The sequence below is a fragment of the Phasianus colchicus genome, chromosome 12 (assembly GCF_987193195.1).
Source record: "Phasianus colchicus chromosome 12, bPhaCol1.hap1.1, whole genome shotgun sequence".
NCBI classification, from domain to species: domain Eukaryota; kingdom Metazoa; phylum Chordata; class Aves; order Galliformes; family Phasianidae; genus Phasianus; species Phasianus colchicus.
This window is the reverse complement of record NC_143447.1, coordinates 17,727,577-17,746,460: the sequence shown is the minus strand read 5'-3', so window position 1 is coordinate 17,746,460 and position 18,884 is coordinate 17,727,577. Positions and strand designations below refer to the sequence as shown.

The 18,884-nt window shown below is 38.1% G+C and overlaps 1 protein-coding gene across 5 annotated transcripts in view; it reads left to right on the top strand.

Moving 5' to 3' along the window:
* The first annotated feature begins 111 nt into the window (after positions 1 to 111).
* CERS3 (ceramide synthase 3) overlaps positions 112 to 18,884 on the top strand; it is a 46,559-nt gene continuing 27,786 nt past the window's right edge. For 2 of the 5 annotated variants that reach the window (XR_016470478.1, XR_016470480.1), the window contains exons 1-3: positions 5,129 to 7,935; positions 15,192 to 15,374; positions 16,936 to 17,053. Coding sequence is in view for 2 of the 5 variants with exons in the window: in XM_090149105.1 (XP_090005231.1) it covers positions 15,193 to 15,374; positions 16,936 to 17,053 (300 nt within the window). In the remaining 3 variants the exon portion in view is untranslated. Of the gene's footprint in view, positions 186 to 5,127; positions 7,936 to 15,191; positions 15,375 to 16,935; positions 17,054 to 18,884 lie in introns of those variants that run through there. The other 3 variants (XM_090149105.1, XR_016470479.1, XM_090149104.1) reach the window with 3 other exon arrangements.

Here is an 18,884-nt window from a genome sequence, read left to right as displayed (position 1 = left end):
CACTGAAAATTATATCTATTTTTTCTAAATATTTCATGGTATGCTCCTTTAATTATGAAGGAATGTTATGCATGATACTAATGCATGTTTTACCTATTTACAGAACTTTTGTTGGAACATTATATTTAAAATCAAGAGAAATGAAATTCCAACATAAATTCCTACTTCCTTTACACGTATTTCATGTAAGTATCAAATATATGTACAAAGTAGAGAATTATAAATTTAAGTATTTGCAGTGCAGTGAGGTGGATGTTGAATGTAATCTTAAATTGCATCCCTTATTGCATCTAATTTGAATAACCTGAAAAGTAAGTGTCTAAGACTCTGCTAGGGAAAGTTAGTTTAGAACAGCATCCAAACCAGCATGGGCACTAAACAGGAAGCCACCTGATGTTGGTAAACTTAACATGCAGCTTGTAATAATCTTATGAGGGTTAGGCAATGGGAAAATACCGATGACGGAGTACTGTGAAATTCCACACCTCATCACTTCTGAAGGAAGCACTTTTCCTCTTGGGATCATCTCTTGACGGCAAGTGATCTGTTCTGTTTGAGGACCAGGTAAGTTGTTTCTTCCCCCTTGCAGGAACTGTTCAGTGAAAAATAGAATAGATGTGAAGACAAATAGTTTCTGAAACAGGCGACTGGCCACCAAACTGCTGTGGACATCTTCTAGATTAGTCTTGAGCTCTCAAACAGTTAATCAACTATCTACTGGGAGGGGGAGAAGAGTGGATTGAAGTTCATAAGTCTATTTAGATGGAGATCACAGTGTTCTCCAGAGACATTGAATGGTATGAATTCTTTCAGACAGGAAGACTTGAACTTCAGTCTTCTTTGAGATGACTGTGCTGTCATCTCGAAGTGAAAGTTATATAGGCAGTATGAAGTCATATTGACATGTAGTAGACCTGAATATTCTGTGCTTACGTTTTGCCTTGGTTGTATGCATAGAGGAGTAAGTAAGAATGTCTGATTGGAAAAAAAATGAAATTTGTGTTTACAGTCACTTGAGTTAAAAACTGTCAGAGTTGTCTGAGCAGAGTAATGCCCAGTTTAGTATTTGAATGCAGTTATACTCAAGGTGCTGCATTGTTCATTTCTGTCAGGACTGGAAGCCTCTGGGCATGTTCAAAGATGCAGCACTAGACAACTTGAGAACTTTTCAGTTCAGACAGGGGAAGTGCCTTTGGCAACTTTGAGCCAGGATTTCTCCAGTTCACAATTTTCAATGTAGGTATTTAAGTTTCAGTGAAATCCTTTCTACTATCCCCTCTTCTTATCTGGGCTTTGCTGACTAGTTCATTTTACTTAAGTAACCTCACTGTTTCACTGAACTTCTTTGCAAGTTAGAAATATCCAGATTATAACCATATTTCTCACACCTTAATGAGATAAATGGGGGGAAAAGGTAGGAAAACAGGAATTTGCTGAATTTGTAAATGTGGCTTGTATCTAACAACTGGCTACCTCAGTGTTTTATACATTGATCTTTTACTATTTATGACCCATAGGAACTGAGATCAAGTAAAACTGACAAGGGTCAAGTTTTTCTTTCTTTATTCCACACAAAATGAGTGTGAGCAGTGCAGTAACTTATAGCTTTATGGCTGCATTCAGAAAATCTAGCACAAGGAAAAGACCTTTGTAAATTAGTTTGTATTTTAATCCATTGAGTACATATTCTGGGTTTTTATTTTGGTTTGTTTATTTTTGAATCTTTACTCTGAAGATTTTATACAGAGCAGTTATTTACTAGAGCAAATTAACTCAGTTACAGAACCTATTGCCAGTGTTAGATTAGAACTTTTGGATTAGGTCAGTAGTATTGTTGTTAGGAGGATAATATGCCTTGCATTTGGCTATTGATATCTAAACATTTTCTTCTGTTAGAGAATGAGATAAATGCCCTGTCTGGAGATCACTGCCTATCTGAGGACTTAACCTGAGATAGTCTCCATCTGTGTTCTGGGTTTTCCTTACACATCAATAGAGTAAATCACACCTTCATGAGGCAAACAGCAGTAGAAGTTGCTTACAGGATGTACTTTTTTAAGGAGTAGTCTTAAACTGGAGTATTTGCAGAGACTAAGATACAGCTGAATCCAGGTGGCTCCCAGTGACTCCATGCCTGTAGTTCTTTAGACATTGAATTTCCTCCAGTACTTACGGTTGCTCTGCCTTCTAGCTTTTACAGTTGTAATATGAGTTTTAATCCTGTAATACAAGAGCAAAATCCAACCTTGAGAATTTCTGTATTTACAGTATTCTTGTAAAGCTCAGAATAAGGAGTCTTAGTTTTTCCTTAGTTTATCATTGCAACATGAAGTGTTTGTACTTCCAAATTCAGTCTGAGATGGTGTCTGAAGCCAGTGTGAAGTATTTTTCACAGCCTGTTAGTCCCAGTAGGAGTGAAAATACTGTAGTCTTTACAGATCTTCTCTGTATTCTGCCTGAAAGTTGTCCAACTGAATCTGTAGATTGTTGTTGCACTTCATACAACTGCCAGACTCCCTGGCTTACACTGAAATCTTGTTAGAAGCCAATTGTGTGTGTCATAGTGGATCATGAGCAGCTTTTTACTATCACTACCTCAGCAGCAGGCATGGACCTGGAATGGTTGAGTAACATCTCTGAGTATTAAGCTTTTCCACGTTGCTGTCATCTTAAATGCTGTGCAATTGAGTTTATTGCTGACTACTATTGGAAACATTCTTTAAAAGAAAAGATAGAATAATGAAGAAATAGAACATAGTTTTTAGGTTTAAAAAAAAATCTTTCATGGAGAATTAAAGAAATCCTTAGTCATTTCTGGTTCTTAATGACCTGTATGCAAAACACAAGCTTTGTCAGTCAGCAATGTCTTTCCAGGGAAGAGTCTTGAAAACACTGCGTAGTAGTTTTTTTTTTTTTTAAAAAAAAAAAAAAAAAGTAGCTAACAACCTGAGAAGTGATTGCATTACAGAATGCTGGTCTCCTTAGAAGGTGGTTTATCCCAAAACTGTCAGGAGTTGTCCAAGAATCTTCCTCATTGTATTCTGATGCAGAGAATAGAGATTTGAAACCTGAAAGATTTTCTTCAAAGAGCTTCCAAATGCCCACAGTGACTTGGAAGGAAGTAACAGCTGCAAAGAAAACAGTGGAAAAGATTATGAAGTCTGTTTTATGAAAGAGCTTGTAGTGATTAAGCCAATAAGATCTGTTGTTAAATAAGTCTGATGTGCTTCATTTTTCATTAACAGTTGGCACTGACTCGCTATGCAGCAAATGTGGAACTCTTAAATGGTTTGTTCGTTTAAATTCATCACCTCCTTGGAGTTGAATCTATTATTTGGTCATCCCAAGCAGAATATCAGTTCTTCTAAAGGATTGTTTCTTCACCTCATTTAAAAACTTTAGCTGGTGTGATTCCAACGTTTTCTCATTTTCAGTTACAAGCAGTTGTAGAGGAGGCAGTTCTTACTAAAACAGGCAAGGGGTTGCCCTTCAGTTTCACTAAGCACGTGCTCATGTTTTGTGTTTCTATTCTGTATGGATAGATAAACACTGACATTCTAAGAATCTCCTGTTAAAGTAATCAAGCAATTTTTGCAGTGTTGTCTTATGTGCAACTGTTACGAATTGCTGAGGTTTATTCTCATACAGTTGTTTAACCAGTACTTCCAGCTCTAGGAATCAACAAGGCATCATCTATTTAATTTTTTAAATCCCCTAAACATTGTGTAGACTGTTGGAAATTAATTAAAAACTCTCTCCTGAATAAATTGATTGAACTGATTGTTAAATTCCTTGCACATGCAAGTATTATTTGAGTAAATTAACGGTGCTGCATTTGAAAGGGAAAAGGTCCAAGCTTTGCACTAGTTCTTTTTATTAAGATTTTGAGTTGCAGATATAAGTCTTAATGCAATGCTTCCTCTAAATGCAAGCAGTAGAAGTTACTCTTCTATTTTTTTAACTATATTTTAATGTACTTTCACTATGTTTTATGAATGTGTAGTTTCATTTGAAAATTATAATTGAGTGTTTCTGTTATTAGAAGGATGAATATGACAAATGTGGAGAAAGTGATGTTAAATCAAGGAGAAATAATCTTATGAAGGATCACTTACAAACAAAGAGATTGGGAAGCTTATATAAAGGAAAGCTGTCCAAACTACAACTATGTGAATGCTTCACTAAATCATATGCATATAGCTCTGTGCTTCTGGGTATGGGTGGATTCTTAACTGCAGCTCTGGAGGCTTATCAATACTCCGTATGTTCAGCATTTAAATGAAATACAGCCAAAAAATTGTGAGATGTAGCGTATTTCTGGTATTTATATCCCTCAGTTGTGTGTGTGAAAGAATGTAGTTAGAAAGTGGTCCCCAGGTAATATTGGTATTGCTTCCTGGAGCCTTTTACCTAAGATGTAGTTGAAGATTATTAATGGTCCTCTTTTGGCACCTTATCGAAAAGCTGGTAGTTTGGGTCAGCAGTGTATTACTGTTCCACCTCTTTCCTCTCCATTGCCTTTACCTCTCCAGTATTACTACTGACTTCTCCTTTCTGTTCAGTTGTCCTGTTGTTCAAGCCACAGATTGTCAAATATTCTGTCTCTCATTTAAGTTCACAGCAATCAAGTTCTGAAGCAATAATTTTAAAAGATTTCAGCATTTTGAGGATTTCAGCCCATTTGTTCAAATGTATGTATTTTGCTTCAGTCCTGCATCAACATTAACCTTACTGTTTGCTCTGTTTGCAATCAGATATCCAGTCTTCAGTTATGATAGATAGAAGAAACTATTTTATAATTATTAGTACTAACTTGCAACTCTGTATGGATTGTGAGTCAGATCATACCTCCAAGTAAGAAAGGTCTTGAGCAGGAAACTTTTAAAGAGATCCTAAATGGATTACTTCATCTCTTTTCTGTTGGGGAAGATTGATATATTGGGAGGAGATAGGAACCCACGTGAAGAAAAGGAGCTTAATTTCTAAGCTACTGATTATGAGATTGAGTTATGATCCTTAAATATGATCCTTAAATATATTTTTGTGACTTTAAGTAATTGATTATCAGGTATCTGTTGATTCTGAGAACCAGAAAGTATGGGATGTCGAGTTCTTTCTCTTCATCTCAAAAGAGAACCAAAGAATGAGTAGAGGGGTTTCTGTAGTGTTGTAAAGAGAATTCAGAATCCAAATTATTGTCAGATCAAATAGTTCAGAATTGTGTTAACTTAGATGTAAATCTTGGGTGGTGAATTCTTGCTAGTCTTAAAGCTAGTTTTAGAGTGTCATACAACAATAAATAGCTGCTTTGCTACTTTTCCTCTTCATATACATGGGATTGAGATTTGATTGTCTATCTGCAATAAGAAAATCAGTTAGGAAAAATGATTGTGTTAACACTGGGAAAATTTGTCTGTGGTCTCTGCAGATAATTTTTTACTTTTTTTTTTCTTTGAAAGAAAGCAAACTGTTGGATTTCCCTTTCTCCCCCTTCCCTGTCGGCATGTGCCATTGTATACAACAGCTCTGATTTTGGAAATGTAATACTGAATCAAAGATTTTCTAGGAAATCTTAAGATGGCTTTCTCTATGGAGAAATTTAACTTGTGATATTTTTTTTCCTTAAAGAAGTGGGCTTTGTGAGTTTTTGCTTTGTTCTACTTTTTTTTTCCCCCGCTGACGTCTTCTACATAATTTATCCTTTCCAGTGAAATGTGAAATAAGGAAATAAGGATCACATACCTCTGTTATCTAGTTACTCAGTCATATGACAAATGGTTTTAAACTAAGACAGGAGATTTAGGTTAGGTATTAGGAGGAATTTTTTCACACAGAGGGTGGTGATGCACTGGCACAGGCTGCCTAGAGAGGATGTGGATGCCCTGTCCCTAGAGGTTTTCAAGACCAGGTTGGATGGGGCCCTGGGCAGCCTGGTCTGGTATTAAATGAGGAGGTTGGTTGCCCTGAATGTAGTCAGGATCCTTGAGGTCCCTTCTAACCCTGGCCATTCTGTGATTCTGTGAAATATATTACACTGCAGGTAAGGAGTAGTTGCATTTTTTCTTTTCCTCCATGAGTAGCGCAGACTAAGATTTTTTTTCTGTGGCTTCAAAGTTAAAGATAACTAACTGAAGAATTGTATGAAAGTTGGGCAATAATTGCAAGTGCAATAGGCAGTTTTAATCAAGAGGATATGGTTAGGTTGTTACTTACATGCAGTGTTTTTAATCTTGTTATAGAATCCAGTGTAGGTAATGCATGCTACCTAAAATAGGCTCCTCAGAAACTGTGTAAAACCAGTTTGCTATTGTTATCTGTAGCAGCCTCAAATTTGCTCCATTCAAACGAAAGCGTTTTTTGCAATGCAGTGCAAGAGTGAAGAAATTATGAAGTGTAAGAAAGAGGTGTTTGTGCCAATTACCTATTACATAACTGGCACAGTATTAGACAAGGGAAATATGAATCAGCTTGCTGTAGGCTTTCCTGATTGGCAAAGTGTTCTTAAATGTTCTGCTTGATTCATGCTAGTGGTTTAGGTGTGGGAAACTATGGAGATAACTTGAAGGAGCAGAAGAGCCCTAATACTACCTTCCTGAAGTAATCCTTCCTGTTTAATATTGCTTTAGTGCTTCAGTTTATTGGATATCACTCCTAGTTTTATGAAAGGTCTGAAACAGCTATTTATTGATATTGCAACAGCTGCAATACTGAACACCTTGAAAAACCTTTTGAACAAACAAAACATTTCAGTCTGAATCTCTTTAGGAGAAAGTAAATGAACTGGATCCAAGTATTGCTGCATCGCATCTTCTTCTGTTATTGTCTTAGGGATAATGACGAAAGTTTCCATGTACTCGAAGGATGAGGTGGGGGTGCAGGAGGAAAAACTGCTCCATCATCAGTTACGTTTTGTATATCCTGCACTCTTGTGTAGCCATCTGCTGTTAGCTCCCTTTAGAGGCAGTACCTCAGGAGAGGTGAAATTTGGGTCCACCTTTGACATGTTGGTTCCTATTGTATGGGTTGTTGTCTGCTGACTGCAAGCAGACAGGGAGGGCTAATAGAACTTCTCTGCAGATTTAAAACGTAGATGCTCCTGGCTTTCTAGTGACACCTTTTTCTTCCTTCCAACAATATTAAGAAGCCTTGTGCTCCAGAATGCTAAGTAACACCAGTACTTCTGAATACTGTTGATTATTTGAAGCTGAGGTGACCTGTTGAGGAATGACTTTCAGCCTTATCCCTTAGTCATGGAATTAAAAGCAAATCAATTAAAAGCTTTAATTAAAAGCAAGCCCCCCTCACACCCAAAGCAAACAAAAGAATAGCAGTTAAGTAATTAAATTAATGTTTGTATGGTATCTCTGACCAAACATGTTCAGTTAGTGTGATTTTTTCCTCTGCTGTAGGACTTCCAATAATTCCACTTTATATTCTGAGAAACTGTAACACTTTCATTTTGTTGACTGAGGCTGGAAACATTCCTGAGGTGATCAGTAGGAGGGGAAATTTTTCTAATTTAATTTTGAAACCCTTACTTAATCTGATAACGCATCTAAAGGTGTTGATGTGTTGGGATTTCCTTTCTGTGCAATCAGCATCCTCCTGTGCGTGTCTAGAGCAACATAAGTTGAGACAAATTCTCATCGTGCAACCAAATACCGTGTGATTTAGAACATTTCTTCATCTGCTGTGTTGAAACAGGCACACGGGAAGGCACCTGGCATTACTGCTCCTGAGTTTCACTGAGTAGTTACTCATGACATCAGGATTGCCTTCAGTCAGAAATCTTGAAGTGCAGCTTTGGTGGGTGGGTCTCTGAAGAATTTGAAAGAGTTGTGCAGATGGGGCGTGTTTACTTCTGTCGAAGCAGTGACTGCAATGCCTCTTCGTGGCTAATGTGCGTGTGTTCTCTTTGGCTGCAACATCATAAAGGTAGGAATTTCTTTTGCCCTTTTTTTTTTTTTTTTTCCTGCTTCCCTACATTAGGATATGATCTAAACTGGTAGCATGTCAGCTTTATAATGATAAATTAAAATAACTCATAATAGTTTCAGGATAGAAAGTGGTATAGATGTGAAGAGACCTTATAGGTTGTTGCTAAGTGTTCCAGCCTACGAGAACTGCTTTTCTTTTTGAAGATGGTAAGTACGGATTACAGTTGTACTTTTGCATCTTGTATCATCATTCTATTTAAAGTGCTAGTAAGAACACTTAATTCTAAACTGCAAAGGAGGAAAAATTTTGAGCAGGAAAAATGTTAGCTAATGATGTAAAATGCTTGCATAGGAAACTTTGAATTTAGATTGCTTGAAAAAGCTAGTTCTAGTTTTGTTCTCTAAAATGAAATGCTATTCTGGAAGTAACTCAGTTTAACAGAGTTTTATGTAGGACTTATCTGTTACAGGTCTGAAGTATCTAGTGCTGTGAATGACACATTTAAACCAGCTACCAGAATAACCAGAAATAGTTATTTCACTGTAACACTATAAAACTCAAATAGAGTAATGCTGTATATTTCTTCTGTTTTACTTTTTGTATTGCATACCTATTTTTAGCCAGCTTTTTAGCTTGGACCAAAACTTCAGCTGGAGCGCCACTGTTGATGAAGAGACTATGCTGGTATGCATTAACTGAAGGTCTCTCTTGCATTTGTTATGACATGAATAGGATGCCAAGCAGAGGCTGCAATAATGAAATACCAGTTACGTTCTGACTCCTCCTCTAGTTGGCTTTGTGGGTGGAGAATGTATGGGCAGGTTAAACCGCAAAGAAGGGGATAACCAACAGGTGGAGAACTGAAAACAGTGGAGCACAACAGACTTAAGATCTGATTCAGGGTGATGAGGAGATGAATGCACAAGTTTGAGTCACCATGCATACATGATAGATGAAGACCTTGACTGTCCACCAGCCCCTCTTTCAGGAAGCTGTAAATAAGACAGTTCTCTAGAGTGAAACTGCACCAGTGCTGTCTCTTTCCCTAATTCCCAAGGGCTAATTTAAAATGTTGAGTCATCTGCCGTGCAGGTGAAAAAGCTTACATCTTTTGCTTCTACACCCTCAGGTTCACTTTCCAGTTCCTGATTGTTCTGTTACCTTCACATATTTTGTGACTCTGCTGTACTTAGTGCCTCTTATGTTCTGACAAGTTTTACTAATGAGTTCTTGAAGGAAGTGGTGTCCCTCTAGGTCTGCTCAAACTTATGAACTAAGCATCTAAGAACATGTAGTTCTGATTGAGCTTTCTTCATGGAACTAATTTTTTCTTAAACTCTAAATTATTGTGTAGCTCTTTATCCAACTCTGTCAGTGTCAGGGATTTTAAAGCTTAGAGACAGGCATAGTTTGCACTATAATTAAACATAGTGAGAGCTATTTTTCAATCTTCTAAGCTGCATGAGATCTACTAAAGCAAATACATACACTCAGGAATGTTTTATCTTTAACTAGACTAGAGTATGGTAACTTTCACCCAGAAAATGAATTCTTTCAAACAGTCCTGATTCTCTTTCCCCTGTACTACAAGGGAAAGTGTAATAAAACTCAATTGCCACCTTAATTGAGATTTACTTCGTGCTATTTTGGCCTGCTACAATACAGAAACCAAGTTACAAGGCAATGTGATAGAATAGTAAAAGAAACAAAATATTCCAATTGCCTTCTAACTAGGGACTTGTAATTGTTTACAGTTGAAACTTGTCCATATTAAGGAGTAAATTTGAAGTTAAAGGTCTCATAGCAATCTTAATTCAGCTGTGTTATGTGTATAAAGTATTTCAGTGTTTCATCATAAGAACCTCTAAGTCCAACAGCTTTTTCATTTTGTGCTTCCATTGGTTGTATGCGTAGGGTGGGTAAGATGTCATTCATGCTGTTGGAAATCTTTGGGCAACATGCTGTTCAGTATTAGCAGAACACAGATCTGTGGCTGAAACTTGTGTGTTGCCTCTAGCATTTATTGCTTAGTCTTAAGCAAAACAAAAATAAAAGCTGTAACAGAGTTGTTCTGATATTACTTACTCTTTTAAACCACTTTAGTTTAATGTTTAAGATCAACGGCTTGGAACAGCTTTGCTATCTTTTTGATATATGATGCTTTTTCTTTCCAAAACTCACTGAACCAGATTAAACAGTTCTACCAAGTGGTGGCATAAATAGGAGAGTTATGTTATTCTTGCTTTTTGCTGATTTGTCCTTTTTCTATTACACTTCCAGAGTGGCACTGAGTAGATATCCTAGAAAAGATGCTGAGAGAAACTACTTTTTTCACTGGCATGTTTGTGTTGGTGATCTATTGAGTTTTCCAGTGTATTCAATAAGTGAAGATAAGAGGTCCTTCTAACAATTCCTTCGAACCTGGATATCACCTTCCCTTAGTTCTGGTCTTGGAAATTCAGTTTTTGCAAAGCAAGAGCTTTTGCATGGAGAGTACAATCAAGACTTGCCTATTTCTTTTTATTTATTCCTTATACTGTAGCAGTCAGTAACTAAACTTCAAAGCAGCTCCTATCTTGGATTTTCTAAATCTAACCAGGTAGTTTCTGGCTTTTGTCAATCCAAAATTTGTCATTTTTTGCTTAACATCAGTGAAAATGTAAGTGTTTTTTCTTTAACTATACATCAAGACTTCACGGAAAAGAGCTTGAAAGGAAGGTTCACTCTGGTACTTCCCAACTGCGTAGGCTTTTCTTTAATTACAAAGGATGCAGTTCCTAAACTAACCATTCCTGATTTTCCTGTTTTACACTAGCCCAGTTATAGTACTAGATTAGGCTACAGAAGAGATCCTTAGCAAGGAGTTGATTAGATGTATTTACTTGCAGTGTTTATTTTCCAGGATACAGGGGAACCTTCCAATTCTCTGAAATATCTGTTTTATTGTTGGACTGACTTTTTTTTTTTTAAAGATCCTTTCAGAGTAATGGCAAAAATTCCAGTTCTGTCAGTGAAAAATGACAAAATGGGGAGCTATGAGATATGGTTTAGTGGTAGCAAGGGTAATGGGAGGATGACTGGACTAGATGATCTTGTAGGTCCGTTCCAACATTGTGATTCTATGATTCCTCACCTCTTTCTTTCTCTTCTATGAAAATAATGTTGGCATGTTTAGCTGGGAAGTAGTAGGTATTTTCACCCTAGGTTGAGCAGAGTATCTGTCACTCAGCTGTTGTTTTCACACCTGATATATAGTGATATATAGCTGTTTCCTTGGCGCTGTTAGAAGCTGCAAGGAAGAAGTTCTGAGCTCAGCAATCCTAGAAAAAGGATGCTTATGCTGGGCAGGCTTTCAGATTTCTTATTAGAGCCAATCCTGAGTTAGGACAGACTGGGCCTTTGCAGCTGCTGCTGATTCTTTGGAAGCAGAGTATGTATAACAACACGCTCTGAGGGTAACAACTCATGACAGTTCATGCAAGCTATGAAGACTGGCCTTCTTTGAAATCTGGTATCTACAGCCTGATTCCAGCACTGGAAAGGGCTGCCACCACTTGGGCTTATTCTCTGTGCCTTTGTTCTGTCACAGGACCCTGACAAAAGTGAGTGTTCTCTAGTTTTATGCTGATGTTGTGGGAAAGCAAGCCTGGATTCTGATAACTGCAGTTATAGCACTTCTCAGGGGTGAAGATTTCTTGGCAGTACAAAAAGAGCTTGTTGCAAAACACTTCACTTGCCCAAGTACTGAGAAACTGGTTCTCCCATGTTCCACCTAGATTTCAGGCACTGTATGAGGTGATGCCTTTCTATATGGCCATTGCTGCACATCAGCCCTGTTCCTGGATGGCAGAAAGGACAGCTGAAATATCTCTACCTATTTATTTGTCTCTACTACAGGAGGTACGAGTGGTGAATGCCTTTCACTTCCCATGCATGCTGTGGGCACTTGAAGAGGTGTTCTATGGTTACTGGTCTTCCTGACCTGTTAGATGTAATAAGCTGCCAAAAATAATTGGTTTTAAAACAAAACTAGACAGTATAGACAAAACATTAAAGAACATGCAAGTGCTTGTCTGGTCTACTTGTAAGACACCACAACTATAGCCCATATGGAAAACCATAGCAGGAAAAAATACACAACAGGCATTCTTTCTGATGGCACTGGAAATGCTCTGAAAATGTTTTGCTCTCTGCCATTCAGCCTATTGCCTGGTGAACTGACATGGAGTAAGGGATTCTTCAGAGAGATGTTTCTCTACCACGGTTGTCCCAGATGCCTCGTAATCAGGAGGGGACGTTAGCAAATGAAGATAGGTTTTTTATAACAGATAGCTTGCTAGAAACAAATGAACTGTGCGCCTTTTTTATCACCTATTCCCCGTCCTCTGGCCTCTCATTTCGCATATCTCTCAGCCATTGTTAAGGGTCAAATGATCAAAAATTTAAATGGAAGCTCTCAAGGTAGAGAAAGCTGATAATGGGGGTTAGCATCTGGGACAGTGGTTGCTGTAGATGTGATGAGTATGGCACAAAGCAGGATTATTGGTATTGGTCATGCTGTGGAGTTGTTAAAATAACCTTTAGGGTGGAGAGGTTAGGATAATGATTAGTTATTAAAAGTGTAATTGAAAATCATGGGGGAATAGCCCCACTACCTGAATAACCTCTATTACTAGAGGGGAATCTTCAGAACTGCCCAGGGAATGACCTGATTTGCTACAGTGAAAACAGTGTAGGGTGAAAGTCCAGTTCAAGGATAATGAAGCATAGCAAGCTGTGCAAACAGGTGTAGAATCTCATCGATGGTTTTCTAAGAATTTCTTGAACAGCTATCAATAGGGATGGTCTAATCTGCTGTGCACCAGGCAGAACCTGTTTGAAATACAGGGGCTTACACAAGAGAGAGTTTCAGAGAATCCACTTTTCTGTGACTCTAGTTGGAGTTGCTGAGCAAGGATTTCTATGGACGTCTGTGGGCTCTGCATCAGACCCCAAATTCCAGAATTTCCTTGGATATTCAAGTTAAGGATGTGCTTATGAGCTTTAAATAAAGGTGTATTAACTAATACATGACCTGTGAAGATAGTTGCCTTACTATATGACTGTGTGAAAGGAAAACATGAATTGCTTAGATACCAAGAATCCAATTTTGGAATGCACATTTCTGAGTCCTTGCAGGGTTTGAGAATTCTGGGTGCATATTTAGTCACAGCTTACCTTCTGTAGTCCAACTGTTAGTGCTCTTTCCACTGTGTTTTAATAGAGTGGCCAATTTAACTTACAGTTACAGGTTGCGATAACTTGCAATGCACAGTCTAGTTTAAAAATACAGATACATAAAGGAGCACAGTGAAGTAATGAGTGTCTCCCCTGGTCTTCTAGGGGAGCATGTCTGCAAGCTTTTCTGCCTGACATAAAATGTCACGTTTCAAAGCTCTGTTTCATTATCATGGCGCCTGCTAGCCGTAATTAAGGGTCTGTTAGCAGCCCCATTATAAATCCTGACTTCCAGGAGTTTATAATTCAGCAGTAAAGAATTGCTCTAGGCTGAAAGTTGGCTTATAAAGTCTCAGGGAAGGAACAATCATGATTTCTTCATCCTTTATTTTTGCACTTGCTTATACACACAATCCATTCAGTAGATTTTACTGTCCCCTTTTGGCATTTAAAAAGACTAAATGGTTGAGTTATTAATATTTCAGTGCTGACTACTGTTCATGGCCAGTAAATTAATTCACAGTGCTTGTTAACCCAGCTCTGTTTGACAGGTACAAGTCACAGTTTCACAAACCTGCTGCAAGTCTTCTGATTAATGGAAACAGCCCTCCGTGAATTGCAGCAATTACTCATTAGCTGTTGATTACAGTGGGTTTCAGTACTCTGAATCTGGAAAGCCTGTGCTGTGTGAATGCATGAAGCTGAGTGTCCTGATATTTCACATGGGTGAAAGTTTACATGTGGCTGTAGGCAAACCTGGGTTTGTGTGCCTCCAGTACAGTGGAGTAGGGACAACATGAAAGGCCCTGAACCGCTATCTGTCCTTGGCCTGAGTTGATTTAGTCACTTGATGCTATGCAAATGGGTCACTGTAAGCTCTTCCGATGGGAAGTTTATGACAAAGAGGCCTGGCTGGATTTCCCAGCCCAACTGTTTCCTCATTCAAACTATGGTTTCATAAAATCAATTATTTCCTCTAAACAAAACAAAAAATTATGAGGAAATTTTATAATGGAAAAAAAAATTCATTTTATTACTCATAGAAGTTATAGAAAGATTATGTTGCCTTATGGAAAACATAATAGTGATTTCTGTTTTTATTCTATTTTAGAATATTTTCAGAGGATATATGTAAAAAATTTGGACAAATTATAAAGTTCTTACAATTAAATGAGGGGAAACAAAAATGTATCTACGTACATAATGTAGAATGGAAGGGTTGAAAATGAGGCTTTGAAAAGAATGAAATTTTGGGGGTTAGTGAAACAATCTTTTCCTTCAAGAACAGATTTCTGACATTTTGTTCTGATCCCCAAATTTGCTTATTGCACTCTGTAACTGTTATACTTGGTCCTGTGCATAGTGGTGTTTACGAATTGGGATCAAAATGCATATTAAAAGTACTACATCAAGCAGCAGCAACTCAGCAGCAAAATGCCTTCATTATTGCAAGACTAAGTCACCCCCTGGACTTTTTCCTTTTCTTTCTTTCATCCTCCTATCCCCCTTATCTTTAATTGAGAAGAGTGGCATAGGGGACATCAGTTCTCATTTGTGTTGCTTACGTATTTGTGTGATAGATTAGAACCAGTTATTGTAAAAGATTTGATCAGATATTAAATAACCTCATTTGAATGACATAAGTGAGACTGCAGATTTAAAACAAACAAACAAAACAACAAGTTCTGATTTCAACGACTCATTGAAATCAATGATTCATTTATACCAGCTAAAGATCTAAAGATTCAGGTCCATTATTTTCTCTTCTCTTAGTATATAATCCCCCCTGCATGCCTGCAGTAGCACTATGGAGTGCCTCTGCACTCCCAGCAATGTGAGCACAACCTGTGCTGGTCAGGGAGCACGTTTGTATAGGACCCAAGTCTCCTGTATTTATTTGCTTGTACCTTATCTGTAGGAAATGTCCTGCCAGCTGGGAGCCACTGCTTTTCACAAGATTCAGTATGTTTTGTTTCCTGCATTTTTCTCTTTTAATATGATGGGAATAATTTTCAATTATCTTTTCATTTGCTTAGCATGGCACATATATTAAAGACACTCAACAGCTGGTTCTGGTGGGAGAATATTTGGATGCCAATCAATTGCACGTGGGCAGATTTTGTAGACCGTGATGGCCTTGTCTTTCCAAAACCACAACAGTTGTATGCCACAATACCGTATGCTTTCGTATTGCTGATTATCCGATTCTTCACTGAAAGGTAAGAAGCATGCATTCAGTTTTACATTCTTGTTAGTTTTCATTAATGCTAAAAAAATAATTCAAAAACAAGATATCATTACATTCTTATGTTTTCATGATGGAAGATTAGTTGGTAGTCTGCTAAAAATACCTACTGTCAAAACAGTGGAAGATGAAAAACTTGGAGATAGTTTCGCTGTTAGGAATGTGATTGCAGCCCAATCTAGAAAGAAGGTGTTTCTGTACAGCTTTAGAACAGCATTTGGATAACTCCAATTATGCCCTTCCAGAAGAGTTACAAATCCTCCAGAAACATTTTGGTTTCTTTTTGCTTTTCCTCCTTTGGTAGAAGCATAGTTACTGCTCCTTCAAACCAAACATCTCCTTTTGGATCAGCACACTGATCAAGGGGATTGATCAAGGGGCTGATCAGTCCCAGGTGTCCAAATGGAGCAAACTGAGGCAAACTTGAAGAATCAGTTTCTCCTGTTTTTTTTTTTTCCTAACTCTGGCATTGCAGGTTGTATTGCTTCTGCAACTGGAATTTTAATGGTACAAGCAGGAGTTGGTTCCATAGAAGAAAGCTACAAAAATGTTAAAATCTGTAGTGTTTTGACTTACTCATTTGCGTAGCTTTACTTGACTTTTTCTTTTTTCTCTAAAGAAAATGATTAGTAGGTTTTTTGTAATTATTTCAGGATAGAAGGAGGAAACTTGGAATGTCAGAAGTTGGACAGACTTGAGACAGAACCAGATAAAATCTTTCATATTAGAGATCAAAAGTGATTTGGATCACATGTTTATAACCATTCACAGTGTCTACTGAGTAAATGCTTGCCTGGCTGTCTTACTGGATTACTACTGGAAATTGTTCATGTGAAAAATTAGCCCACACATCTGGCATGCAGTGAGTCTGCCCATGAATGAAGAAAACTGACTAGTACTAAAGTAGCAGAGAATCAATTGCTGATATCAGCAGAGGCAGGGGGCTTTTCTCGGAAGAGCCTGCCCAAGCAGAAGGGCAAAGCAACTGGCATGCTCTGTAGCTCCTTGGAGGGCAAAATGGAAGAGAAGGAGAAGAAGCCCTCTGTTGTTGAGGGAATTGCTGTGTGCCATGTGCTAGAGGCCGCATGGAGAATCTTGTTTCCCGGGCCATGGCAGCCCATCATAGTATGTCAATTGCTCTCTGCCTCTAAGAGAAAGTATCCCAGTAGCAGTCTTCCAGCTCAGCTCACATGAAGAAACTAGTTGTTCTTGTTTCATGTACCTTTAACTATTGCAGAACTCAAAACAAAAAACAAACCAAGAAGACAAAATTTAGAGTTTTTCCTTTAGCTTTGTATCTTTTCAGGACCACAAGCTCAAGTAATTGGATCTGCATTTTTGAATAGCTGCTAATATGCTATTGTTATCTCTTGGGATTAGTTAGTGAGATCTTTTTTTTTCTCATGGTGCGTGGTCATATCCTATGGACAATTAAAATGCTTCAGAATAACTTCATTCATATCCTGGCATGAGAACAGCTGAGGTCTTATAACTGTGTTGCATTTTTTTAAGCTTTTCATTGCATGTTTTTTCAGATATGTTGCTATTCCTCTAGCAAAAGCCTTAGGTATAAAGAATGTAAGACGTGTGAAGCCGCAGCCTAATCCTGTTTTAGAGAGTTATTTCCGGGAGTGCTCAAGACATCCATCTCAAGTAAGGATTCTGATTCTTTTGAACTAGTTTTGGTTCTTGGAAAATCACAGGTTTTACTGTTTCAATAAACCATCAACAATGACATCATGGAATGAGTTCCATCTGATTGACAGATGACTTAATTTATTTGGGTTTATGTTGCTATTCTGCTGACAAGGGTATATAGCATCCAAAATAGAAAATATGTTTAAGATGTTTAATTTTCTGGCATGCTCTTGTATGTTAGACTGTAAGAAGTATTTCCAGCGAAGATCAGCGCTTCATCTTCTTTAACTCTTTCTGCCTGGACAAAACATCAGCTGATGTCTGTTGTTGGGAAGTGGTATCATATTTATTGCAAGTAGTAATATTGGAACGCTGGGATGGAAGCCCTTTAATCTGTAACATGGCTGCATACTTAATCCTGGCTTATGAAAGAAAGAGAAATATCTGTGCATTACCTTGCTGTCTATTTTTTAAATTTGAATAAGTAAAAGATAAAAGCCAACATTTACCATCCCGAAATATGAAGCAACCTGATTGTTGATGAGAAACAGGTACCTTGCTGTGATTGCAGTCTCAAAGTTCATTTAATTGACTACAAATACAATTGCAGCATTCCTACACTGATTTTGAAAAGAATTATGTGCTCAGCTGATTATTAATACATGGAGTTTTACATTTTTACATTCTATCCTTGACTTAGCCTTGCTTTGTTGGTTTTTTTTGGCCTCATTGTGAGGAGTAGATGTATTCATGTTCACATGTGAGCTCTTCTCTATCTGAACAAGTGTCTTGATCTCTGCTTCATAACTTCCTTTTGCATGAGTGCAGTTTGCCAATTAATTTCTGAAGGGATGCACAACATTTGCATATTCATACTTCTCAATGTACATAGAATTCAGGCTGCATCCTTTAGGTGTCTGGCTTAGGGACCAGTGTCTGAGAGTGCATGCAGAGGCCTGGCTGTCATCTGGGGATATCTAGGCTCCACTGTCTGTCAAAACAAAGTCAGTATTCCTGTGTGACAAGTGGAACACCCTTCTGAATAGAGCCTGTTCACAGTGCTGTGCTCCCCAGCAGCTGAAGTGTCCTTTGCTTACATACCACAGCTTTTTTCCAAGGGAAGGAGACCAAGTGAACTGGACTTACCTTGGCAGAAAGTGATGCTACCAGCCAGTATTTACTTACTAGCCTCGGGGTAAATTACTTCCCTAGGGGGTGAGTTGAATGCTGCCTCCATTTCTGCAACAGCTTCAGGGCAGATCAGCCCACGCCGTTTTCATTTTAGGATGGAGGAGAGGGAGGGAGCCCACAGGCTGCATGTGGAGCTCTGGGCACCCAGAAGCACAGCAATCACGTGGCCAACAGAGAAGACAGCTCATTACCCTCAGCTCACCAGGGCAGGAGCCATAACCTTGTGCTTAGCACCTGACATGGCTGCACAGCGGAGCCACTTCAACCTTCAGAGTGCAGATAAAGCACAGGCACTTGGCGGCCAATGAATTTTTTGGCAGTTGCTCAAGCCTTAATTTATTTTTAGGCATTGAAAGAAGGCAGTCTGGATTTTGCTTGGTAAGATTAACTGACTTGCCCTGTTGCATAGCAGAACATCAGATTTGAGAACAGAGCCCAGATCACTTTGATGCCATGTCTTACCTGAAAGACTCATTTAAATACAATCTGGCAATTATGTAATAAGATTATGTATTGGATACACTGATAATGTGTAGTGATGCATGACACTTCAGAAAGTTACCCTCAGCAAAAACTCTTGCTTAGCAGTAAAAGTTTGTAGAATCATAGAATTTCCCAAGTTGGAAGGTACGTCTTTTAAACAATCAGAAGCCAC